This window comes from Nuphar pumila, chromosome 16 (assembly GCF_984573655.1).
Source record: "Nuphar pumila chromosome 16, dmNupPumi1.hap1.1, whole genome shotgun sequence".
NCBI classification, from domain to species: Eukaryota; Viridiplantae; Streptophyta; class Magnoliopsida; order Nymphaeales; family Nymphaeaceae; genus Nuphar; species Nuphar pumila.
The window spans coordinates 4,659,757-4,686,916 of NC_143264.1; the positions used below are offsets into that span (position 1 = coordinate 4,659,757).

Here is a 27,160-nt window from a genome sequence, read left to right on the forward strand (position 1 = left end):
CGAACGCTGTTCCCTGAGAAAACCAAAACCCTAGAAAAGCCTCTCCTAGTGATTCCCTCCCAAACTGCGGAAACGCTCGGAAATGTCGTCTCCCGTGTCGAGAATCGCTACCATCAACGGCCATTTCCAACAAGAGAGGGTAAAATTTTCTCACTCTATTCCCTCTTCTCTCTTGTTCTTTCCTTCTCCCCCGAAATTCCCACATCTTTCTTCTTCTTCTTCTTTTTGGTTTGTCCTTTTTTCTCTGCACGATTTGATCACTAGAGGATGCGGATAAGTCTCCGGTAAAAACCGGGAAAAGTTTGGAATAAAAGAAGTTCCTTTTTATCTTCAGATATCTCGGGATAATCTTGTGACGTGATAGGATAGATCACGAACTCACGAACTTGGCCATGATAGACTATTTGATGTTTCCAGGATCTTTCGTTTCCCGAAAACTGGAGCAAACAATTATGAAGTTGTGGTATTCTCAAATTAACATAAAGTTGAAGGACATAGCGTACTCTCTAGCAAAAAATCATAGGCGTCCGCTTCAACTGATCAATCTGAACATGCATATGCCTTTGGAGTGGCTAGTTTATTAAGAATTGTACTTTGAATTGAGCGGGGTAAAATGTGGACAACCCCTATGTTGTAACCTCCCTTTTTTGCCGTTTTGGGCTACACAAGACATGTAGATCAAATCCATAGGGCTTGATCCACAGTCAAATCATAAAATGTAAAAAAAAAGTGGCTTCTACTTGAGAGTACTTATTCAATTGAGTGTGGCAATTCTCTCTCTCTCTCTCTCATATAAATGTAGTCATAGTCACTAGAATAGGAGAACTATGGTGGGAACCATGATTTTCATGTTTTTTTGTTCTTTTCTCTTAAATCTAACAGTACTTATGTGATCTACATGCTTGGTTTTATAAGCACCCCATCCTGCATAATCTGATTGTGTTGCATAAACACGATATTTTAAGGCTTTAAAATCAGCTGCTCATAATCTTCGCAAATATTCAAGCATAAACAAATCATATTTTTTATTGAAAATACATGGTCCGACAGTTGATTCCTATCAAATTCACCATGCTGAACACATTGACATGGATGAATTTACAAAAAAGGTGTTGGAAATGCCCAGTTCACATGGTAGTTCTGATATTCTAGTGACATATATAGATATATATTGGGTTTATCTAACATTAAACTAGTTGTATTTAACATTAGATAGATTAAGGTTTGTAAAAATAACTAAAATACCCTTAAAAGAATGCTATTTTGAAAAATGCATAGTTACTTTTTGAGGTAAAAAAGGTAACTTAAATAAATTCATAAAGTTACTTTTTTGGAAAAGGTGTTTGCCTTTTCATTTTCCTCCAAGTTCAAAAGATCTATAATACCTCAAAAAGTAACCATGCCTTTTCAAAAATGCCATTCTTTTGAGGGTATTTTAGTCATTTTAATTTAGTTAAATGTAACTAATGTTAAACATAACTAGTTTAATGTTAAATAAGCCCTATATATATGAAAAGTTGTAGTTTCTTAACACTTTTTTAGCCTACCTCTAGCCTATCATGAGAAAATGGGTGTTTTTAGGTTGTTTTTTGCCAATTTGACCATGTAGATGTGTTCAACATGATTGATTTGCTAGGAAATAACACTTGGATCATGTTTTTTTGATAAAAAATATGATTTTTAAGCCTTGAATATTTATGAACATCTTGTACTGTCGATTTTTAAACCTTATGAAAACATACATGCATGTCAAAATCAGACGATTCAAGAGTCGATTCGTATAAAATCAAGCATGTAGAAATATAACACATCTGGAAAAACCCTTCAAAAGCCTGGTAGGCTGGTGGTAGACCAGAAAAGTATATATATATATATATCATATATTTTTTTCTTATGGTGAATAATGACCTTGACAGGGTGTGGACATCAGCAGCATAAAGTTAAAGGTAGCACCAATAGTTTCTGATGCCTTATCACGGGGGCTTCCGGTTGTTGCCTTGGAGTCTACAATAATTTCTCATGGTATTTTTAAATAAATATATGACATACTGCTAGCATGCACTTAAATTAGGTTTTTCATTTCATGGGCAATCATAGGGGAGTAGCTTTCTTGATACTATGCTACTTGGCAAACTCAAAGATTCTGTTTGTTGTGGAAACTGAGGTTGAATCTGTTGATTCTTTCAGGTGCACAACAATTGAGTTTGAATTGTCTTTCAGCTAACATTCTGTTACTTTTGTATTGAAAACTATGAGAGTGAATGATCTGATTCACTAGCATGTTAGCCTGTAGAACCTTGCATTTATTATAAGAGTGCATGAACTTGCGTAGTTGTGTATGATGTCCTCAAACTTTGAAGCTATGGCAGTAATTCAATTCTGTTACGTTGTAGTGTTAGTTGTTAATGATAGGAACACGTCTTTATTGCTCCATATGTCTGGGATGCATGAAAGACTGAGGCTTGGTTTCAGTTAATGAAAGGGACAAATATTTATTACTCCATATTGGGATGCATGAAAGACTGAGGCTTCATTTTAGATCACATGTCTTCGTGATGCACAAATATGCAAGTTGTATGTGTATTCACTTCAGTTGCTGAGTATGTTGTATCATGAATAAGATAATACTAACATTTCGATTCTATTGACTGTTGTTTGTCAAACTCATTGTTTCATCACCTTGTCTTCTTGCTTTCTATCAATGCAGGAATGCCATACCCACAAAATCTGGAGACCGCACAAGAGGTTGAAAAAATTGTTATAGATAATGGAGCTGTTCCTGCAACAATAGCTATACTCAATGGTGTTCCTTGCATAGGTCTTCCCTGAAATCCTACTTACACAGAGTTGTATTTCTGTATTATTTAAAATATTTCTGAAGTGCTTCTTTTATTTTTTATTTTTAGGATTGTCCTTGTCATGATTTCTCTATTATTTTTTTTGCAATAGAGAACCATGATTTTAGTTCTTAATCCGTCTTTGTAGTCTCAATAAATTTAACTATCATTGTTGGTCACAAATCTGTTATTTTTTTGTGTGCTCTGTGGGACAACATGAAATGGGAAATGATATGACTTCTATTTTTATATCATCCATATTTGGGGTTCCTATTTTGTGCCATTTAATTTTGAATCCTTTGATTAGTTGAATATGAGTTTTGGCTAATATGTTATCACTATCGACGTCAAGATATTTTTCCATATGATTTCCATGAAACTCTATAAGTTTAAACTACCTTTGAGGTTTTGACAGATGTTAATTCTTTTTCCTTGAAAGCTAGGTTTTCTTTTATGTTCTTGATTTTTTTTATATGAAAGCATTGGAGAGCATGTGCTTGTGTGATGTGTCACCTTTTCTACTGAAGAAGTGCAAAATATTGTGGTGAGTTATCATCTAGACACATACCAGGTTTTGGTCTGCTAGTATACATGTTGGGTTGAGCTACAATGCTATAACTGTGTCTTACGTCTAACGAAAATGAGGAAAGTGAAGGTTGCTTTTGATGTTAAGATATTTAACTTTGGTTAACAATTTGAGCATCTTATCATCTTTAAGTTTATGTCAAACATGAAATGTCCTAAAATCTTGATCATTTTCTTTAGTTTTGGGGGCATTGGTATTGGTTGTTGATGCATTTATTCTTGCTTTTCAGGTTTGAATCATGAAGAGTTGGAATTACTTGCAAGGCTTGGCACTAAAGTTCGCAAGACTGCTCGCAGGGACATCCCCTATATCGTAAGTGGGTACAGTCTCCTCTTTCTATTTTTGTTGCATCTTTTCTTTTTGTCTATTATCTGGTTCAGTTGTATTACCAAAGTTTGGTTTTAATATTGACATGCAAAATGTAAATTTTCTAAAGTAACGTATTCTTGAACTAAGGGTCACTAGAATATATGTTAACTGAAGATATGTGAACCGGAGTGTGAACTAGGCATTTCTGACAATTTATTTGCAAATCCAACCCTGCAGATGTATTTGGCATGGTCCATTTGCTAGGAATTAACTGTTGGATCATGTATTTTTGATAAAAAAATGTGAATTTTGGATGCTTGAATCTTTATGAAAATTCTGAGCCATTGATTTTCAAGCCTTAAAAGGTCCTTATGCATCATAATCGGATGATCCAAGAGTCTGATTATATAAAACCAAGCATCTAGATCACATCCATTAGGTGAAATTTAAGAAAAAATAAAAAAAACCCATGAAAATCTCGGTGAAAATTTGTTTTTTCTTATAAGGAACTTGGAAGATTTGTTGTGTGCAGAGACATGAGCTATTTTCTAAGTGAATTACGAAAAACCATTTGTTTTATCACCTATTTATTCATAACCACCTAATTTTTCTATTATCATGTTTAACCATTTGAAATTTCCACCAGTGGTTGTTCAGTTGACCATGATTTGGTCAACTAAAATGACAAAAATCCCTTGTATGTTACTCAATTAGTAAAGTTTAAAAAGTTAACATCATGCTCTGGTCAGTTGTTTGAGGTGTATTATGAAAAGCCAGGTGATTAAATGTAATAATTGGAAAAGTTAGCTGTCATGTAAATATGTGGTAGGTCAGGTGGTCTTACATAAATTAGTTTTTCTATGCTTATGTGACAACATAGCATCTCTCCCATAGGGATATGTGTGTTTTTGTTGGGTAGAGACCTGCAGGATATGTAAATAGAACTGGTGCATAATCTAGTAGTAATTGGAATTTGACTACTGGCTGATAGGGGTGGCTTGGGTATTAAAAGGTTAAACCATGGTTGTAAGTATCGTATCGTTATCCGTATCAGTCGGGGCCAAAGTAACACCATATCATATCGTATGATAAACGTATCATAAATTTTTAATAAAAAAATTCCAAAAAATAAAAAAAGATCAAGAAAACAGAAAAAATTAACAAAAATTCTAAAAAAATCATAACACATGAAACAATGATGAATTGCACAAAATGCAACCATAAAATCACATTTATGTCTCTATTAGCTACACAAGACATCATAAAACATCAACTAATATAGAATCATAAATAATATTGCATGCATATCTCAGAAGAACAATGTCACAAGACTCATACTTTCATATTATATAAACAAAAACAAAATAACCAAGTTTATGAAATACGCTAAAAAAAAAGATACGTATCGCACGATACGGTACAATAAGGGGGGTGTATCGTACAATACACCCGATACAGGTACGGATACGAGTGTGTATTGTCTTGTTTTCCCCTAAAGTAATGATACTTACAACACTGGGTTAAACATCATCAATAAAATGTTATTATCATGATGGTGGTGGAGTTTATGCAAATATATCAAGCCGTGGACCAGAGTAATAAAAAACAAATATCACTTGGAGGATAGCCGAGGGAGATGGGTTCTGAATAGTATCTGGAAACAGGACTCTGGTATATGGATTGATTGGACAGGAATTTGGGAAGAATTTAAATACTCCGTCAAGCCTCAACTTGGCTGGGGTGGTTCCTTGAAATTTTGGACTGATAGGCAGCTTAATACCATAACACTGGTTGAGAAGTATTCTGCACTTTTTAGTCTGGCTAGATTTCCTAACAGAACAGTGAAAGACTGCTGGAAATGTGGCAAAGGTTCAACCATCCTGTAGTCACTTCTTGGGTGTCAGTATCGTCCTGGTTTGCAGACACAAAAAAAGTCTATAGGCCTCCCATAGTGGTTATGCTATTTATAAATATGGGTCAGTGATGATGTTTTTTTGTATTGGTTCTTTAGACTTATGGGGAATCACTACTATAATTAAATTATATAAAACACATCCATATACAAGTAATTGGCCGAAGAAAAATGAAAATGGAGATTGCTCTATGCAAGCATGTACTTTTCTTGTGTTGCATTAATTTTTCTACACATGTTCCAAGGACAAAGCACCCATTCGATCAGAGGGCTTGAACCCTCTAGCAACCTAGGCCATTCGTATAACAAACTTAGGTTGCAACTTGCAATGACATTCAGCCTATTTGACCAACTTGAATAGGTCCAGGTATGGATCTGTCTGGATAATTGAGTTAGGCATGATGTATAGGCGACCACAGGCAACTTTGCAACCCTTCACTAAACACAACTCATGTTACTAAGACTAACTTGATTAACACAAGAAAATTAAAGTTAGCATAAGGGGATTGAATGGAGGGGACTCCAACTCCCTCCCGAGGGTTCAAGCTATTCATGTAGAGGTGGGAAGGAGAGAAGGTGGAACTAACAGGGGCAAGAATCACCTGGAGAGGGGGAAAGACTTAACCCTGGGAAGGACTCCTATCCACATAGATCTCCAGTTCTCTATGTAAGGTTCTCATCCAATCAATCAAGTTTAGGCAGTTTCTTTGTGATTTTCACATGCTTGGACCAGAACTTAGAGAGGTTACCAATCCACATCTTGTTGGATCAGCCCTGACTAGGTTCAGTTCTAGATCTGAGCCAGCATGATTAGGGTCCTACTTTGGTGGATCCAATCATAACATCATATAAACTTCTAGAGCCTATCTATGTAGATGGGTAAATTTTCAGTGTTACGTGAAGGGATGTAAGAATATCTAGATGATGCCCTTGTTTAAATTTTTTCCTGCAGTTAGAGCAATGTGAGCTAATATTTAGTGACTAATATTTGACCTCAAGGTTCACTAGATTCTCTAAATTGGTAAACAATTCTGCGTTATGCTTACTTACTGGTTACATATTTCTTCGTTGTGTACATGGGCTGTTAGGTTGCAACTGGGGCTAATGGTGCAACAACTGTCTCTGCAACCATGTTTTTTGCTGCCAAGGTAATAACTAACATGTAATTGCGTCTTGTCCTTGTAAGCTCCCTTTTCCTGTAAATGTTTTCTTTTTTGTCGTGAACTTGGTCAAGCTTCTTTGAAGGCTGGCATACCTGTTTTTGTCACTGGAGGCATTGGAGGTGTGCATAGGCATGGAGAAAGTAGTAAGTGCTCTCTCTCTCTCTCTCAATTTAGGCGTTTATCAGTTTGATAACTTATGCTTTTAAAGTTGGAGGTTCATTTTTCCTAAGGCTGGCTTTTCTTCTGATATCAAAATAATTTTTGCTACCAGTTTATTATTAAGAAATTTGCAGAGTATTAGATCAAATTCATGTTATCATTTGTTACATGCATGTAGCAATGGATATTTCTTCTGACCTAACCGAGCTTGGAAGAACTTCAGTGGCGGTGGTTTCTGCTGGTATAAAATCAATTCTTGACATTCCAAGGACCCTTGAATACTTGGTATGTACAGCATTAGCCTGATCTGTGACTTGATGGTAATCTATTAATGGATATGCATAATTTCATAATCTCTACTGGAAATCTTTATGTTTTTCATGTTACTTATACACATGATTTGATATAACCTATCTGTGCAAACGCACACACACATGGGAAAATCTATTGTGGTTCTGAAACTACAATACCAAATGGTGGTCACTCTCTTGTTTGAATGGATCTTGACACCAAACGTTAGATCTAACCATATAGATGTGCTTAACATTGCTTATTTACTATATTTGTAGCTCTAATCATATCCAATATTCCATAAGATTCAATCTTGAAGATGGTAAAGAATTGATGGCTTACAAAACATAACACTGCAGGCAACTTTAACACATGAAAATAGTAAAAGAGCATGTTAAACATATGATCCAAAGGTTGGGTTTTGCTTTTGGAGATTAGATCTATGAAAATCAAGGGTACTACCATGCGTTTCAATACCATACTCTATATTATGTGTGGGTGTGGGTGTAATGTAAAGATTTGATGCTATTGAAGGCATGAACCTATTCAGCTAGAAATCATAGGTTCAAGCTTTATCAACTCAATGTGAACACATAGATATGTTCAGTATGGTTTGTTTGCTAAGGATCAAACCTTGGATCGTGTTATTTTGATTTAAAAATATGACTTTAAGTCTTGAAATTTTAGTGCATTGTGGGTCATTTATTTTTGAAGCCCTTAAAAACCTGCCTACATGTCACAATCACATGATTCAAAACTCATTTTATACTAAACAAACCTTGTAGATCACATCTATAAGGTCTGATCTACAAAGAAATCTAAAAAATATGAGAAGATCATGAACCATACTCATTAATTCCATGCCTTCAATAGCACCAAATATTAACCCATATGTATATATGCTATTTTTACGAGAACGTGACATGTGGCCCTTTTTCTGCATGCCCTCAAACATTAAATGCTAAACGTATCATATGTCATGGTGGGGTCATTTCTCATAACTAAATGCTGAACATTCAGCATTAAAAGCTCAACATACAAGAAAGTCACGTAATGAGTTTTTTGGAAAGGTGAGAGCTATTCTAGAAAATTGTACCAAAAACAGGTTGATCTTTCACTTATAGTTGTCAAAAAGAGAAGATAATGATTGCTGCTAGTACTTCCCTGAAATTGGAGCTTGCACAAAGCCCTTGCAGTTGGACACATTCTCCCCTTGGAAGACCTCAAGTTTATAGGAGAAATCAAGCCTTAAAATTAGTCACTGCTCTCAATTACCGCCCTCACAAGGGGACTCCTGCAATTGCTATGAATTGAGAGAAGGATGATAACAGTGGGATGTAAGATGGGTTTTGTGGTTGCAAGTCATTCTTTCTTTTCTGTAAATTAAAAAATTCAGGTATGCAGTAACATTGGAAGTGCATTCTTTTGTTGCAGATGCAACATTATAAGTAATGCATATGAAGTACAAACACAAAACACATGCACATGCATGTGCACCGACACTATAAATATATTTATGCAAATAATTTTTTCCCTTTTCTATTATATTCAGATTAACGGTGCTTCTTTCAACTGTAGGAAACACAAGGTGTTACTGTTGCTGCATATAAGACGCATGAGTTTCCTGCATTTTTTGTTGAATCAAGTGGTTGTCAGGTTGTAGTCCTCAAACCTGGTTTTTGATATTTCATTTCTTTTAAAACTGAAATAATATGGTGTTATTTGAAATAAAAGCAGGTGAGGAATCTATTGGACATTTCTATTGCCTACTGAATATGTAACTCAATGCTGTGGATGCCTGGCCAAGTTTTCATTGTATCACAATGAATAAAATGTTTATCATTATTGTTCCAGAGAATTTGAAATTTCTTGTCAAGAGCTTCATCTGATTTTAAATAATTTATATGTCCTTGTGCTTGTGATTATTGTTAGTACATTTCTAAAGTATCGCTTTTAGGTTAAAATAAGATGAAGGCCAAAGTGCTTCCTGTGTTAGACTTTTTGAGTCAATTGATTTAATAATTTAAAATGATCAATGACAATGGGAGATTTCAAGCCAAGCTTGAATTTACAAGTGGATTATATAAATAATCACAATGAGTAGTGCTTAAGATAGCATGCTTGTCCTTCATAAAGTTATTTACTTTTCTATATTGGATGTTGATCCACGGAATCTTGATAATTTCATCATGAATAATTTACATCTTTAGTTCATCCATATTTACACATGATGAAATTATTGCATTCTGAGAACCTCATGCAACTCAACCAGTGTTGTGAAAAGCGTTGAGGCGTAGCGAGGCGCTCCACCAAAATTCGAGGCGAGGCGCAAAGCGTAAGCCTCAATTTTTTTTTTATTAAAACTTAAAAAACTATAAAAATTATCTAAAATTATAAATAAATAAGAAATGCTTTATTGATGAAGCAACAACCAACAAAAAATAAAAAATCTCAAATAAATATGGAAAAAATATGAGATTAACATGTAAAAGTAACATTAATGCAACAACTTGATCTATGTAAGTATCTAGGAAATAAAATATGAGCATTCATTCAATAAAAAATTAACATTAACAACATCATGTTATAATTAGAAAATGCATGTTAACATTAATAACCAAATGTTAATATATTTATCTAAAACTCTTCAAAATGAGAGTGTTAACATTCATAATTACAACTCAAAGACCCCAAAAACATATAAATGGCCATAGCTCTATAATATGAATTAGGGCCTAGGCTCTTCTTGTGTCTCGTCATCATTAATATCTAAGTCTTCAATGTCCTCATTTGAGGAATCCATATAAATTGGTTCTCCTTCATCTTCATTCTTTGACTCTTCATCATCTGCACTTTCTTCCCCCATGTCCTCGGTAACTTCTTTTGCTTTTCTTTTTCTTTCAATAAAAAATCATGTATTAAATATTTATGATATGTAATTAAAAAAATGCATTTATATTCATAGCAAGGTAAAAGGAATATAGCTTTACCTCGATCTCTTGAAGACCTGACTTGCCTAGAACCACTTTGTGAATCATGAGGTGAAGTGACTTTTGAAAAGAAGTAATCACTGTGTATATGTCTGACCCGATCCATTTATATATTGGATCGGGTCCAGACCCAATTGGTGTATATGTAACTAACATGTTTAAAGGGGTATTTCTGTACCCTAGTTTTATTCACTTAATACATTTAATAGAATGAGAGGTGCATCTGATAATTGACTGAAACCCCTTTCTTTGAAATCTCTCTCTCTTTTTCTCTGTGACAGGTAAGCGTGGAGATCGAAGGCTCATTTCTTTCATGGTATCAGAGCAGCGTGACAACTGTGCGTGAAGAGCTGCCTTGGCTTCACGGTGGCTCAGTTTCACGGTAAAAAAAAAGGCAGATCCCTTTCACGGTGACAGTCGACCCTTTCTGAAAATATTCCCTCTGCTGAGTTCGTGTTTCTGGAAGTATTTCACTGTGAGTTCGTGATTCTGAAACGACCCTTTCACGATAACAGTCGACCCTTTCTGGAAGTTTTTCATGGTGAGTTCGTGATTCTGAAAAATATATTTCTGATTTTGTGATTCTGAAACTGCTGTTTCGTGGGTTCTGGAAGTATTTCTGTTGTGTATCTAAAGTATTTCACGGTGAGTTCGTGATTCTGAAAAAAAAAATATTTCTGAGTTCGTGATTCTGAAACTGCTGTTTCGTGCATCACGAAGTTTTTCTGCTGTGTATCTCCCATATTCTGTTGTGGAATACCTAAATGTCAGCCGAGTGTCTTGTCAGTCGAGTCCTCTGCTGTGATATACCTAAAATCCTGTTAGCCGAGTCCTCTACTGTGATGTACCTAAGTGTCAGTCCAGGTTTTCTCAAAATGGATTTCTCTCATGGGCAGTCATGTCTGTCCTCAAGCTTTCTCGGTCAACTAGTCTCTGAAAAATTGAATAACTCCAATTTCTTAACCTGGAAAAGACATATCATTCCATTTATAAAGAGTCAGGACCTCTCTGGTCATCTGGATGGATCTGTTCCACCGCCTCCAGAATTCCTCTCGCAGGAAAAGGCCGACGATAAAGGAGAACAATCTGTTGTTCTTCACAAGAACCCAGAATATGTTGCTTCGATGAAGATGGATCAATCGTTAGTGGCCTACATCACTTCAACTCTCTCACAAGAGGTCCTTATTGCTCTTTCTGATGATTTTTCGGCCAAGGAACTGTGGGATGAGTTAGTTCAAACATATTCACAAATTTCTGAGGCAAGAATTATGTTTCTTAAGCAAGAGTTTCAAATGCTGAAAAAAGATTCCATGTCTGTTATGGAATACTTGAACAAAATGAAAGGCATCATGGACCAACTGGCTGTTGTTGGGTGTCTTGTCAGTGAAAAGGATAAAGTACAACAAACCTTGAGTGGATTGGGGTCAGACTATCATGTTATGACGACTACCTTATTATGTTTACCAGAACTTCCAAAGTTTGAAGATCTTCGTGCGAAATTATTGCAATATGAGATGGCTCTGAAAGGATCTTCTGAAGATTCTCATGGGAATTCAGGAACACAAGATGTGCTAGCTATGAGAATGAGTTATGGCCGAGGACGAGGAAGTTCTTTTCGAGGAAAAGGAGGCTAAGGGAGAAACACCTATGGAGGTCGTGGCATACTTCCGACACCCAATATATAAGGACAAAGACCCATTCCCACTTGTTTTCTATGCAACAAGAAAGGGCACATTAAAGCAAATTGTTGGTTTAATCCTCAAAACAAAGGGAAAGCTCCACAAGCAGAGGTTAGGAAGGATGGAGAAGTAAATGAGTTGCTCTTGGCAGCCTTGGCAGGATTGAATATGAAGCAAAATGACAAAGGAATTTGGTATGTAGACTCTGGAGCATCTACTCATGTCATAGGTGATGCAGGTAAACTCTTGACTCTTACTCCTTATGTTGGTAAGAATAGCATAGTCACATGAGATGGATCTCATTACTCAATCACATACTGGAAATGCCATTATACCAATGTCAAAGTCCTCTCTTAAACTTCCAAGTGTCATCCATGCACCTAATATTCAAAAGAACATTGTTTCTGTCTCAAAACTTGTTGATGATGCCAATGCTTCAGTTGAATTTACTCCCTCTTCTGTTTATGTCAAGGATCTTCGCACGAGGAAGACATTCGCTGAAGGAAAACGATGGGGCAACATGTATATCTTTCAAGAAGATCCTTCCTCCATTCATTCCGACTATTCATCCTTGAAGCCTCACCAACGTCAATTTTTTGATCCTGATTTTATATTTAACATTTCTGAATGTAATAAGACAAGACTTTGGCATAGTCGTCTTGGCCATTGTGGTCGTCATTTTATTGAAAAACTTGTCTTGAATAATTTTATTCCTAAGTCCAGTCTGAGTTCAGAGGTTGTTGATACCAAGTGTTCTAGTTGTCTTTTATGTAAGAGTCATGTCTTACCATTTGCTTCCATCAATAAAAGAGCTTCAAGGCCATTTAAGGTCATTTGTTCAGATGTCTGGGGTCCTGCCCCAATTACTTCTCTTTCTGGCAGTAAATACTATCTTATTTTCATTGATAGTTATTCACGTTATACTTGGATATTTTTTATGAAGCATAAATCAGAAGTCTTTGGATTGTTCCAAAGATTTCATTCTTTTGTTCAAAATCATTTCTCTACCAACATTCTCAATTTCCAGTGTGATGGAGGAGGTGAATTCTCCTCGAGTGACTTTGTTGGTTTCCTTCGACATAATGGGATAAAGAGAAGAGTGTCTTGCCCACATACACCTCAACAAAATGGGATTGCTGAGAGGAAGCATCGACATATTGTAGAGACTACAATGAGCATGATGCACGGGAGCAATCTTCCTGTATCATTATGGACTGAAGCTTTTCACTCCACAGTCCATGTGATAAATCGATTGCCCATGAGTATCTTAGAAAACAAGTCACCATATTTCTCTTTTTTTGGCATACAACCTGATTACCATGCATTACGTGTGTTTGGGTCTGTTTGCTATGTTCACATTGACAACTCACTCAGACACAAGTTCCAAGATAAAGCCTTAAAATGCAGGTTTATAGGATATGCAGAAGACTACAAAGGGTACATGTGCTATGATCCTCTGAGTAAGCGTGTCAAGATATCAAGGAATGTAATCTTCGATGAGATGAACTTTGATGCTCAGGATGCTAATTCAACCCTTCATGCTGATAACTCAAGCCCCAACATTGAGGTATACTACCCATGGTTAAATTCAGAACTTTTTTCCAATGGTAAAGTAGACTGTCCAGAAAATTGCAGTCAGAAGGAGACACATGAGGAATCAGCAAATGAAACTCAAACGGAAGAAACTGTTCCACATGTCTTGGAGCCAGCAAGGTATAAAGGTATTGTGTACACCCGGCGAGAGAAAGAGCCCTCATTCGTCTCTTGTACAAGTACGGATTCATCTTCACAGACAATGGATATCAGAAGATCCTCACGGATTCGACATCCACTTGACAGGTGGGTAAGTTATAAAAATTTTTCATTGGATTTTCAGTTGTTCTTAACATCCATAAGTAAAGAGGATGAGCCCCTCATGTTCTATCAAGCTGCGAGCTCTAGAAGATGGGTAGAAGCAATGAATGAAGAAATGGAAGCTCTACATGAATGTGGAACATGGGAGATTGTACCGAGGCCACTAAACAAAAATGTTGTTGGGTCAAAATGGGTGTACAAGATAAAGTATAAACCAGACGGGAGCATTGAAAGGTACAAGGCTAGACTTGTAGCCAAGGGATTTACACAAGAAGAAGGCCAAGACTTTGATGAAACTTTCAGTCTTGTAGTTAAAATGGGGACCATTCGCATTGTGTTGGGTCTAGCTATTAAATATGGATGGACATTGAGCCAGTTGGATGTAAAAAATGCATTTCTGCACGGGGATTTAAAAGAGGAAGTTTATATGGAACAACCCACTGGATATGCAGAACGAGAAGCCAAAAAATATGTATGCAAGTTAAAGAGAGCACTCTATGGTTTGAAACAAGCCTCTCGTTCCTGGTTCGACAGTTTTTCTCTAGAGATACAACGACATGGCTTCTCTCGGTCCCTTCTGGATCACTCATTATTTATTCACAATGAACAAGGAGTCACTACTTTCCTATTAATATATGTAGATGACATCATCATCGCAGGGAACTGTAAAAGTCACATTGAGCAGGTGAAGAAGTTATTAAATCAGAGATTTAAGATGAAAGATTTGGGAGAGCTGCGATATTTTCTTGGGGTAGAAGTTGATAAAAGAAATGATACACTCACCCTTACTCAGTACAAATACACGTTGGACATTCTCAACAGAGCAGGCATGACAAATTGTAAGCCGTTAACAACTTCAAGTGTCATTCATCAGAAACTGAGTTCAAAGGAAGGGGACATATATGGAGATCCCACTAAGTATCGCAGCTTAGTTGGCATGTTGCAATATCTGACTTTTACTAGACCTGATATAGTATATTCGGTTAATCAGGTATCCCAGTTTATGCATGAACCTCATATGTCACATATGGAGGCAGTCAAACGTATACTTCGTTACCTGAAGGGTACAATTGGTGATGGGTTGGTATACAAGAAAAGGGAATTAGATCCAGGCGGGGGCCATGAGGGCCATGAGATCGTCACTTATGCTGATGCTGATGGGGCGGGTGATCCAGACGAACGACGATCAATATCCGGTTATTGCAGCTTCATTGGGCCAAACTTGGTATCCTGGAGCAGTAGAAAACAAAAGGCGGTTGCTAGATCGAGCACTGAGGCTGAATATAGATCCATGGCCACTGCCACGGCCGAGGCTACATGGATAAGACATCTCCTAACAAAAATGGGAGAATCGATTGCTCGGTCACTGTTGCTGTGTGACAATCAAAGTGCCATCAACATGTCCTTCAATCCCATCCACCATAGTCGAGCAAAGCACATTGAAATAGATCAACATTTTATTAGAAAAAAGGTTGAAGATAAAGAGATTGAGCCTATGTATGTGCCAACTGAAGAACAAGTTGCTGACATCCTCACTAAAGGGTTGACGAAGGACAAATTTTGGTTTCTGAAAAGCAAGTTGTACATGGTTCAACACCATGCACAACTTGAGAGAGGCTGAAAAGAAGTAATCACTCTGTATATGTCTGATGCGATCCATTTATATATTGGATCGGGTCCAGACCCAATTGGTGTATATGTAAACTAACATGTTTAAAGGGGTATTTCTGTACCCTAGTTTTATTCACTTAATACATTTAATAGAATGAGAGGTGTAACCGATAATTGACTGAAACCCCTTTCTCTGAAATCTCTCTCTCTTCTCTCTCTCTCTCTCTCCCCTCTCTCTCTTTTTCTCTGTAACAGGTAAGCGTGGAGATCAAAGGCTCCTTTCTTTCAACTTTTTCAGTAGGCACATGCTCAATGGCATTTATGTCGAAGTTCGGATCCAACCATGAATCCTCCAACCAATTGGGATCACTAGGCAACACTGAATCTTCCTTTTCCACAATCCACTCATCGTCTGAGTCTATATGATCTAGACATATAAGGTCTTTGGTAACCCTTCTCTTTATATTTCTCTCTCTTAATTTCATATTTTACAATACAAAAACCAATGCATTTATCTTCTCTTGTTCAAGTCTATTCCTTCATTTTGTATGTACCTATAATTTCAAATCATTGATAATCAATTATAAGATAATTAAACTTATAAAAATGTATTTCAAAAATAAAATATAAAGTCACAAACCAATGAGAAAGTACTCGAATTCCTCTCACAGCCCGATGCACTGCACGTTAAACTTCGAATTCGAATTGCAAGATTCATCAACTTAGGATTTTTGTGCCCAAATAAACTCCACCAATCAACTGCATTCAAATAAAACAATAAAAAATTGATAAAAATATTAAGAATATCATAATTAAAAAAAACATAAAAAAATATTGACAAATAACAATATAATTGCAAACTTACAAGGACTTTTTAATTTTCTTATTGTAACAACTACCTCTCTACCAAACAATCCCTTTGCCTTTTTAAATGCATTGATTTGTGTTGTAATTTTCAACCGAATATTTGCATCAGAAACCAATTTTTCAACACAATCATAAAAGTCACTCATCACTTCTCTATCCGGGTTGAAATTGTCAGCATAATGAAAATGTGGATTTAAATAATAGGCAGCTGCATGCAAAGGCTTATGAAGTTGCAAGTACGTCTATCAATGATATCCCAAATAGGTTTATTTTTTCTTTCAACCTTGTCAAGGTTTGAAACAATTTCTTCCTTTGCTCTATCCATTGCCTCATACAAAAATCCTATAGCAGGTTCATCTGCATCAACTAATTGCAACACTTTCATGAGAGACAGTGTAACTTTAATTGCATATGATATGACAACCCAAAACTTATGATCATTAAGAACAATATAAGAAATGTTTTTAGCATCAGATTTCTTATAGTAATTAGATGATCTAAAATTTGAAGATAAGAACATTGACTTTAACTCTTTCTTATAATATTCAATACTATGAAGCGTGAGATATGTTGTGGCAAAACGAGTGACGGCTGGACGTAGAAGTTCTTTCTTCTTTGTGAACTTTCTCATTAAATTTAATATCCATGCATGACTATAAATATATCTTGTAATTTTTTTTGCCTTTTCCACTGTATCTTTAAAAATTGATATCTTTCCAATATCTTCTAACATAAGATCCAAGCAATGCGTTGCACATGGTGTCCAAAAACATGTTTTTTCTGCTGTTAACATTTTCAGCTGCCACATAATTTGGTGCATTATTTGTAATGAATTGCACCACATTACTTTCACCAACTTCTTCAAATAACTTACACAAATTTGCACCAGTTTTTTCCATGTCGCTGATGTCAACGAACTTTAAAAATACTGTCCCAGATGAGTTGTTCACAAGAAAATTAATTAAGTTTCTTCCTTTTCCATCTGCTATAATGCTGCAACCAACCTTTGGCCATTCATTTTTGAACTCTTTTAAAATTTTGTACGGTGGTTTAAATCCTCGCTCATAATTTGCAATAGCTTCTACCATTGCACCAAAATATGCGTTATTGCAAAGATTAAATGATAAGGCATTTGCATAAAAAAATCTACCAATGGCACGACATATATTTTTTCTTTCATCCCTTTTGAAAGCAGTGTTTATTGTGGTTTGTCGTGCTTCTTTATTCACAAAGAGGTCCATAGGAGTACCTGTGTTTGTTTTTGCATCACTACATGATCCACTAGTTTCTTTATTCATATTATCGCCGGTTGATGATCCAAAATAAACACTTCTCTCGATATCCAACTTGTTTTGTTCTTCCTCTTGTTTCTTTTGCTTCTGATCCTTTAGTTGATTCTGAAAAAATCTTTTCACATCAGGTGGAACTGCTTCGTACATGCTTACACCATGTTTTGTGCCAGCTAAGTGATGCTTTAACTTATAGATGCCTCCTGTAGTCTATTTATGACAGTAATTGCAAATTACATGTCCTACGAGTTTGGGATCTTTAGTGTGATTTGAAACTTTAACTCCATGATCCCATCCTACATCTTTTCCCATTGTTCAATGGCAAAAATACATATAACAAAATATATATTAATACAAAAAATTAGATTCATATTCAATAAGAATCAATATATATAAATTGAAAACTAATGGAAACACAAACACATGAAGTCAGTGAGAACTAGAAAATTATTAGTTTAAATTTTTTTATTTAGGAACCAATTTGAATTGCTTGCCACTAAAAGGAGAATATAGAAAAAACTAACAATGTATTCAATGTGAATGATAAAGCTAAGTAAATGGGAAAAGGTTCAATGTTAATGATAACAGATCATGGGCTGACTTACAAAGATTCAATGTGAATAATAACAGATCATGGGCAAAGCTAAGTAAACCCTACCAGATTACACATGTAGTAAGCATTGAAGTTGCAACTCCGACCTCAATGAATGTGAATACATAAGGTCAATTCAAATATAAACAAATTTTATGAAATAAAAGACATAGTTACAATGCAAAGATTCAGAGTTTTTCCCCTTGCAGTAAGGGGGTCTGGGGGCTCCTTGCTGCGCGGGTCCCGTTGCGCGGTCAGCGGGCGGGGGGTCGTAGGGGGCAGCGCCCCCCGGAATAAATTTTTTTTGGGGGCTGCCGGCGTTGTGTTGGGACGTTGCAAGTTTGAACCCCAAATGGTTTCTAATTTGAGGTTCGAACCTTTGGCATGCTGGAGAGATTGAAGAGAGGGAGGCAGGGGGTCGGGGTTACCTGGGGTCTGGCAAAGGTTGCCGGCGTCGCGGCTGCTTCCGGCGAGAAGGAGGAGGCCGAGAAGGGAGAGAACGTGAGAGACGAGAGAGAGGAACTGCGAGAGACGAGAGAGCGAGGGAGAGACTGTGAGAGAGAGGGAGAGACTGTGAGAGACGAGAGAGAGAGAGAGAGAGAGAGAGAGAGAGAGGGGCTGCGAGAGAGAGGGAGAGACAAAGACGAGAGAGAGGGGCGATAGATAAATTAGGCCCACCAGCAACATGAGGCACGCCTTACCCTGAGGCGCGCCTCGCCTCGCTTCAAGGCGTATGCCTCAGAGTGTATGAGGCGTACGCCTCGATGGTTTTACGTTTTATGCCTGCGCCTCAAGGCACAAAGGCCCTCGCCTTGAGGCGCGTTTTAATAACATTGAACTCAACCAATCCCCTTCTTCCTAATACCGCTTGCTTGACGAATCTCTAATCTTATTCAGGAAGAGGCCTATACGTTTCACAGCTGTGCTCAGAACCAAAACTGTCTGCCTATGTCCTCACCTAAACTGCTTGGAAGCATTTCATTTATGGTGATTTTGTTAGAGTCCACGCTTCATAAACTCAAGAAACCTCCATGTCTTACTACTTTCACAAGTCTGAACCAGGTTGCAAAAACAACAAAAAAGACCACACAGTACCTTCAGAAATACCCAAATAATGTATAGCTTTATCACCACTAAATATTTGAGAACATTGATGGTTCAAGGATGTGGAGAATGCAGAAGGCCAGGGACATGCTATTAACTGTTTTTCTTTAGCCCATGTCTCCTTAGTGGTGTTTCTCCACAAAGGGTCTTTTAATACAGTGTCGTGCTGGTTTAGTTAAATTAACCTCATTGTGTTCTTTAAATTTGATGTTTTCTGTTCGCTTAACAACATATAACCATTTTTTTCTGAAGCAGTTTAAAACCTTTTATTGGCGATGTATTGCATATGATTGTATGATTTGGCACAATTTTTATATATGCTGGCATCCTGCACGTTCATGTGCTTGTGTGGTTGTTCTTACCTTATCTACTCTTTGAATGTGTAGGCACCTTGTCGTGTAGATACGCCTGAGGACTGTACAAGTGATGCAGCGAGTTTCACTGCCTCGGTTCATGTACCAAAACTGAAGTATTCGAAGAATAATTTTTAAGAATTTTCTTAATTTTTTGTATAAATTTTACCTTTTTTTTTTTAAATTCAGTTTCAACAAAACAAAGTTTAGTTGGATTTAGCCTTGGGTGGGTCTAAGATGTAACTCATGTTTGTTAGGTCCATTAAGAGCTTGAAACCATGGTTGCCAGTCGAGGAAGCAGGAGCGGGAAGCGATACGGGAAGCGAGGCACTTTCAAAATTTTAGGAAGCGGGAAGCGTGGGATGACTTAGAAGTGAGTCACGAACCGTCTCAGAAGCGACCTAGGAAGCGAACCTGAAGTGAGAAAAGAAGAAAAAAAGAAGAAGAGGGAAGCGTGGGGGAAACACACTTTCCATAAATGGGAAGCACGTTTCTCATAAAAGGGAAGCACACTTCCCATAAAAGGGAAACATGCTTCCCATAAAAGGGAAGCACGCTTCCCCAAAAAAAGGGACGCTTTCCCACGCGTTTCGAAAGTGCGACGTTTTACGCTTTCGAAATGCGTATCAGGGAAGCGCGTTTCCCCTGCTACATAGGCGCTTCCGGTAACTCTGTTTAAAACTAAGGACCCACCTCATTGGCCGCATGGTGGCGACACCTTATATTCCCAAGGAGGAAGAGACGAGTCTCTCCTCCTTCCAACGTCTTTCCAAGTAGAGAGATAGGTAGGTTGGTATGAATAGCTTGAAAATAGTTAGTTTGACTTTAGTTGCTTAGGTAGTTTGTTGTTTTTAATATTTTATTCAATATTTTAATTGAGTAGTAGTAGACATTGGATACTTGGTGGGATTTAATTAGATCCCACATTCATGTTTCTTCTTCTATAAAAACGAATCCCTTATAATAGTTTATGAATGAGTTTAATGATTTTTTTTGGAAGGTCTTCTTTCTCGTGCATGTTTTCTTGGTGAGAAACACTACAAAGAATGAGAGAGCGTGGATTGCTGAACTGTGGGCTTGGGTGCAGGCCGATTCGAGCTCACTACCCATGTTGGAGCTACTTCGTTGAGGAAGCCCTGATCGGTGCCCATCGTGCCACGTGCTACCAGGTTGTTTTAACATGCTGGCTAGCGATTTTGCTAACGAAGGATCACCCTTCGGCATTAGTCACATTATGTCCAACTACTTATTGTTGCACGCTCTAATGTTGTCCGTTGCGGCTTCGACGTTTGCTATCATTTGATATTAAAGCATAGGCTGTCGAGCTTCTCAGTTCGACACATAGAGTGAAGATGGAGCTAAAATTGTTCCAACAGTTTGCATTTGACCTTGGAGGTACTGCATGGATTACGTGCTTCGAGGATGAAGCAAATCAAATCAAATCCCGGGAGTCTGATGCGGCGAGTTTCACTGCTTCATTTCGCGTAAAAAAACTGAAGCCTTCTAAGAATATTTTTTAGTTTTTTTTTTTTCATTTTTAATGTAAAATTTACTTTTTTTTTAAATTCAGTTTCAACAAAACCAAACTTAGTTGGATCCAACCTTGGGCAGGTTTGAATCCAACTAATGCTTGTTGGGTACTTTTAAGGGCGTGAGATTAAGGACCCACCCCATTAGCTGCATGAGGCGACACCTTATATTTCCTAGGAGGCTCTCTTCCATCCAAGTAGTGAGGTAGGTAGGTAGGTAAGAATAATTTTAAAATAATTAGTTTGACTTTTAGTTGCTTAGGTTTTTTTTTATTCAATATTTAAATTTAGTAGTAGACGTTGGATAATGGTTGGGCTTTAATTAGAGCTTACGTCCTTGTTTATTCTTCTATAAAAATGAACCCCTTATAATAGTTTATGATATGAGTTGTTTAATGAAAAATAAATATTTTTTTTAGAAAATCTTATTCTTTCTTGTGCGGTTTTCAGGTGAAACGATAGAGAGAATGAGATTGTGGGTTGTTGAATTATGGGCTTTAGGTGCAGGCCGGTTCGAGCTCACCATCGAGTGCTATCGGTTGATCGCGTGTGTGTTGACAGACATATGCTAGAGCCACTTCGTTGTAGAACCCTTGATCGGTATCTATCGTGTTGCGTGCTACTAGGTTGTTGTTTTAACCTGTTGGCCAGTGACTTTGCTGAAGGACCACCCTTTGCCATCATTAATGATAGCGACACTTTAGATCCACAATGGACAATGTTAGATCACTCAACAAGTAGCTGACCGTAATATGATCAACGCCAAAAAGTGGTCTTTTGTTAACAAAATCGTCGACCAGTAGATTAAAACAAGAATCTGGTAACACACAACACGATAGAGACCGATCAGGGGTTCCACAACGAAGTGGCTACAACAAGGGCCGACCAACACACACGCGGTGATCAACTAATAGAACTCAGTGGTGAGCTTGAACTGACCTGCTTCCATTCTCATAGTTTAACAACCCACACTATCTCATTCTCTCTAGCATTTCTCACTCGAAAAACACGCTCAAGAATTTAAAAAAAAATGTTTTTCATTAAACTCATATCATAAATTATTAGAAGGTATTTATTTTTATATAAGAATAAACAATGATGTGAGTTCTAATTAAAGTTCACCCACTATCTACCATCTACTGCTACTTAACTAAAATAGTGAATAAAAAAGCAAACTACCCTAAACAACTAAAGTCAAACTAACTATTTTAAAACTATTCCTACCTACCTCTCAACTTGGAAAGACGCTGGAAGGAGTAAAGACTCGTCTATTTCTCCTTGAAAATATAAGGTGTCACCCTATGCAGTCAGTGAGGTGAGTCCTTAGTCTCAAGCCCTTAATGTTATAACAAACATTAGTTGGATCCCAACCCGCCCAAGGCTGGATCCAACTAAGCTTGGTTTTACTGAAATTGAATTTTAAAAAAAGGTAAAAATTATATAAAAAAATTAAGAAAAATCCTAAAATTTATTTTTTGAAGGTTTCAACCTTTGACACATGAACCAACATAGAGAAACTCGCTGCATCAGACTCTCAGGGTTGATTCGCTTCATCCTTAAAACGTGCAATCTATGCATCATGCCTGGGGTCAAACGCAAATTGTTGGGGCAGTTTCAGCTCCATCTTTGCTTCACACTGTAGATCATGTCAGAAACTCAACAACCTACACTTTGATACCAAATGATAACAACAATCGGGACCCATAACGGACAACGTTAGAGCGCGCAACGACAAGTGGCTAGTCGTAACACAATCAATGTCGAAGGGTAATCTTTTGTTAGGAAAATCGTTGGTCATTAAAACAATCTGGTAGCACATATCACGATAGAAACCGATCAAGGGTTCCACAACGAAATGACTTTAGCATGGGTCAACCAACACATGGATGATCAATTGATAGTACATGATGGTGAACTCGAACGGTCCTGCACCCAAGCCTACATTTCAGCAACCCACACTCTCTCATTCTCTCTAGCGTTTTTCACCAAGAAAACACACAAAAGAAAAATAAGACTTTCCAAATTTTTTATGTTTTTTATTAAACAACTCGTATCATAAACTATTAGAAGGGGTTCGTTTTTATAGAAGAAGAAACAAGGACGCGGGTTCTAATTAAATCTCACTCATTATCCAACGCCTACTACTAGTCAACTAAAATATTGAATAAAAAAGCAAACTATCCTAATAAACTAAAGTCAAACTATTTAAAATTATTCTTACCTATCTTTTTACTTGTAAAGACGCTGGAAAGAGGAGAGACTTGTCTCTCCTTCCTTGGGATTATAAGGTGCTGCCTCATGCAGCTAATGGGGCGGGTCTTTATTCTCAAGCCCTTAATGGACCTAACAAGCATTGGTTGGATCCAGACCCACTCAAGGATGGATCCAACTAAGCTTGGTTTTGTTGAAACTGAATTAAAAAAAAATTACGTTGAAAAATACAGAAAATCCTAAAAATTATTCTTTGAAGGCTTCAACTTTGGTACATGAACCGAGACAATGAAACTCGCTGGTTGTTCTTACCTTATCTGCTCTTTGAATGTGTAGGCACCTTGTCGTGTAGATACACCTGAGGACTGTGCAAGGCTCATAGGTGGATGTCCACCGGCTTGTATTTTGGAAACTAGCTCCAGTCTCTTTTTCATTCTTTTATGTTTTTTCTTTTTAATCTTTGAATGATGGACTGCAGATGAAAATAGCAAACTTGGCATGGGATCTGGCATTTTGATTGGTGTTCCTATTCCCGAAGCTCATGCAGCTTCAGGCACTCTGATAGAGTCTGCGATAAAGAGAGCGCTGGAAGAAGCTAGGTACTTCTCTGTTGTGGAGTTTGTCCTCCACCTAGTATTCTTCTGCTATGGTCTACATCACAAGGATAATCCTTGTGCATTTCTGTAACATATCCTTCTATAGTGTTCCTGAAAATATATATAATATCACAATTTGGCCACCACTGTACCTTACAGCTACTGTTTCATGGTAGAGTAGATGGAAATCAGTTGATGAGTCAAGGATGGTGTGTGTGTGTGTGTGTGACTTAGACTGGCCCTGGAAAGCAAAAAGATGTGGGAAGAGGCAAAAAAAATCTGAAAATTGAGAAATGAAAAGGGATCAGATTGGTTTTGTACTGGACATAATGAGTGAAAGGAAGGGAAGTAGGGACAAACAAAAAAGGAATTTGTGTGTGTGTGTGCGCAGCGTAAGCATATACAGCAATGTGCATGATGCAGCTTGACATTAACTTTTTTTGGTGGTAGCAGTTACGGCGTTTTTGACATTTAAAGAGGTTAAAATGAAGTCTTACAGTTTCTCTTCACCCCCTTCCCCACTCCTACAGGGACAAAAACATTATCGGCAATGCAGCTACACCCTTCTTGCTTGCTCGAGTAAATGAACTCACAGGTGGAGCTTCACTGGCTTCAAGTATCCTTTTCATCACATGCTTTTATTCGACTGATGATAATCAAAATGAGGTTAAAACTTTAAAGTCTTATCGAAATTCTGTAAGATGATCAAAAGACCCATTGAAATTCTTTGACCTAATTTCTAGTGAACATGCATTGTCTTGCTATTTTATGGATGCCTTAATGAAAAGCTGGGACATTTCTCTGTCTAGCAAGAGATTGCCACTTGAGCTATATTCTAATCTAATGGATTATCATGGCCATCAATACATCAGAAATTTTAGTAGTATAATTCTTATCAACATTGTTTTTTGACAGTGACAACTTGCCACTGACAAGGTTGCTTCATCATGATATTTGCAATTTTCTTTTATCTGAATAACATGAAAAGTCATGCTGTCATAATTTTGCATTCAAACTTAAATTACTAATGGGTATTGACTTTGGTAAAAAAGGCCTGAATCTTCTTTGTTAGCAATCTTTTTTCCTTTATTTCTTTTTCTTGTGCTGTTTCTTTAACTAAAATTGACAGATATTGCACTTGTGAAAAACAATGCTTGTATTGGGGCAAAGATTGCTGCTGCCCTTGCTAGTTTAAGAAAGGGATGCTAGGATGGTATTCTTTCTTTCACCTCATCCCTCTCTCCACCGCCACAAAGCTGCTCTCTCTCTCTCTCATGGGTGTACTCATACATTATTCATAATCATGTACGTTTTCAGGAACAGGTTTGATCAGAGAGAAGAATAACTGGGAAGGGTTCTGGATTCATTGAGGTTTGACTCAACTGTTAGAATCTCCTGGGAAGTGTTACATGGTTTGTAAACTGAGGTATAAGGAACATAGTTCAAGTAAACTCCATATTTTGTTCTTTTGTGCGAGATTCAGCTTTACATAGCTTGTGACTTGGCAATATAAGCCTGCATCTTGAGTCTGTGTACATGGTTTATAATTCGATAATCAACTGTCTTGACTTGAAAAGAAATGTCAACTGTAAATTCCTCTCTCTCTCTCTCTCGCCCAAAATGTGGTTCTTTTGACTTCAACAAACATTAGCCAAGTTTCAAGACTCTCTTTATCAAGTCTCTGTTTGAAACCCTTGTATTCAGATGGAAACACCATTTCCATGTGTTGCCAAAGTTCTGCCAAAACGTGGCATTAAGGATGGAGTTACCAAATACATCCTCTTGTGAATGGTGTTGAAATATGGTGTTGGGGCTGTCAATTCTATTCCCAACCACTGCTCCCTAACAACGGAGGGATGAGAGCACTGGGGAACCACAACACACCTATGATTCAGATGGAGCCTAATTTGCTATCCTCACAGGCTTGAAATTCCTAAAATGTGCAGAATTTTGCAATTTTCTGGGAACAGCCAAACATGGCTTCCCTATTGTTTCTGCTAATTCTGATAAGCAAAGATAACTCTCATAGGATTCTGACATCAGACCCTTCCTTATGATAGTGTGACCTAACCATCTAGCTATCTCATTCTACCATTTCCTTTGATTCAACGTGGTCACCAAAAAGTAAAGCTACTAGATACCAAACTCTTCGACAATGGTTCTGGTTTAGAAACTTCTGTTGCCGAGCATGGACAGGATTCAATTGGATTTGTTAAGACCCTATTGGATTTGGAATGGAGTTATGTCTGAAACATAATATCTGAAAATTCAAGATTTGATGAGGTCCAATATAAAGTTTGAATTAATCTGACAGGTTACACTCAACAAATAGATCTGATAAAGCAATCCAGCTCCAAATCTACATCACACTGACACAGTCGTGTAAGAGCATCCTTGTGACAAAGCTCCAAATCCATATACTGTAACGCCCCAAAATTTACCACGTGTGATTTTGAAAACATTAAAACAAATCTTTTTATATTTTGAAAACATCGGCGGAGGAAATTTTAGAAAAGGAAAACAAGTGGATGGATTCTGAGTACGTTAGCTCAAAGACCAACAAAAAATAACTACTCAAAATAGTAAGGAACAAAAGCAATCATTTATTAATAGACTTTGTTGTTTAACAAATAAATATTTTTTCACAATCCAAAACCCAACAAAATCCCAAAACTCTGAGCCAAGACGCCAACAGAAAGAAGGAAGGCTTGAGTCATGTTGCATCGCGCCACCGGCTACCCGAAAACCCTACTTCTCACCTGCCCATGAAATGGGTCAGTTTTGTGACAAACTAGTAAGGTGCACAATTAGACAATGTAGAATAAAATAAAGCAGGATATGCATGAGATAAGCAAATATTTCATTAAGTATAGTGACAACATGTGTAACTAGAAAACAAAAGACTTAAATCTAATTCAATCATGATTATCACTATACTTCACAGTGCATGCATCATAAGCATAAACAACAACTAATGTAAATCTACAACTATTATGAGCAGGATATTATTTAAGTTCTGATATTAACTGGCCTGTGGGTATGCACAGACATGAAACGTAGAAACAATCGAGACCGATCCAGGGGTTTATTATGTCAAGTGTTTTTCATTAACTCGAATGGCTGACTGAGTCCGCCCCTAAGAAGACGGCCAGTGACCAAAAGAGTAAATCTCAATTTTTCCTAACTCCGATGACCGGGGAAGCCAGATCTTTTGCCCGTAGGGTGGTT

At 37.1% G+C, this 27,160-nt stretch overlaps 1 protein-coding gene across 3 annotated transcripts; it reads left to right on the top strand.

Moving 5' to 3' along the window:
• On the top strand, positions 1–25,512 carry LOC149812742 (indigoidine synthase A family protein). 3 transcript variants are annotated; one of them, XM_089991526.1, is made up of 14 exons: positions 1–139; positions 1,917–2,022; positions 2,708–2,818; positions 3,653–3,735; positions 6,733–6,792; positions 6,890–6,950; positions 7,145–7,251; positions 8,836–8,913; positions 19,630–19,698; positions 23,673–23,718; positions 23,815–23,935; positions 24,463–24,548; positions 25,062–25,145; positions 25,250–25,512. In XM_089991526.1, the coding sequence occupies exons 1-13, from the start codon at positions 83–85 to the stop codon at positions 25,139–25,141; spliced, it is 1,065 nt and encodes a 354-aa protein (XP_089847652.1). In that variant the 5' UTR covers positions 1–82; the 3' UTR covers positions 25,142–25,145; positions 25,250–25,512. The 3 variants fall into 3 exon arrangements, with proteins under 3 accessions (XP_089847652.1, XP_089847653.1, XP_089847654.1); XM_089991527.1 differs by lacking the exon at positions 19,630–19,698; XM_089991528.1 differs by lacking the exons at positions 8,836–8,913; positions 19,630–19,698.
• Positions 25,513–27,160: the final 1,648 nt, after the last annotated feature.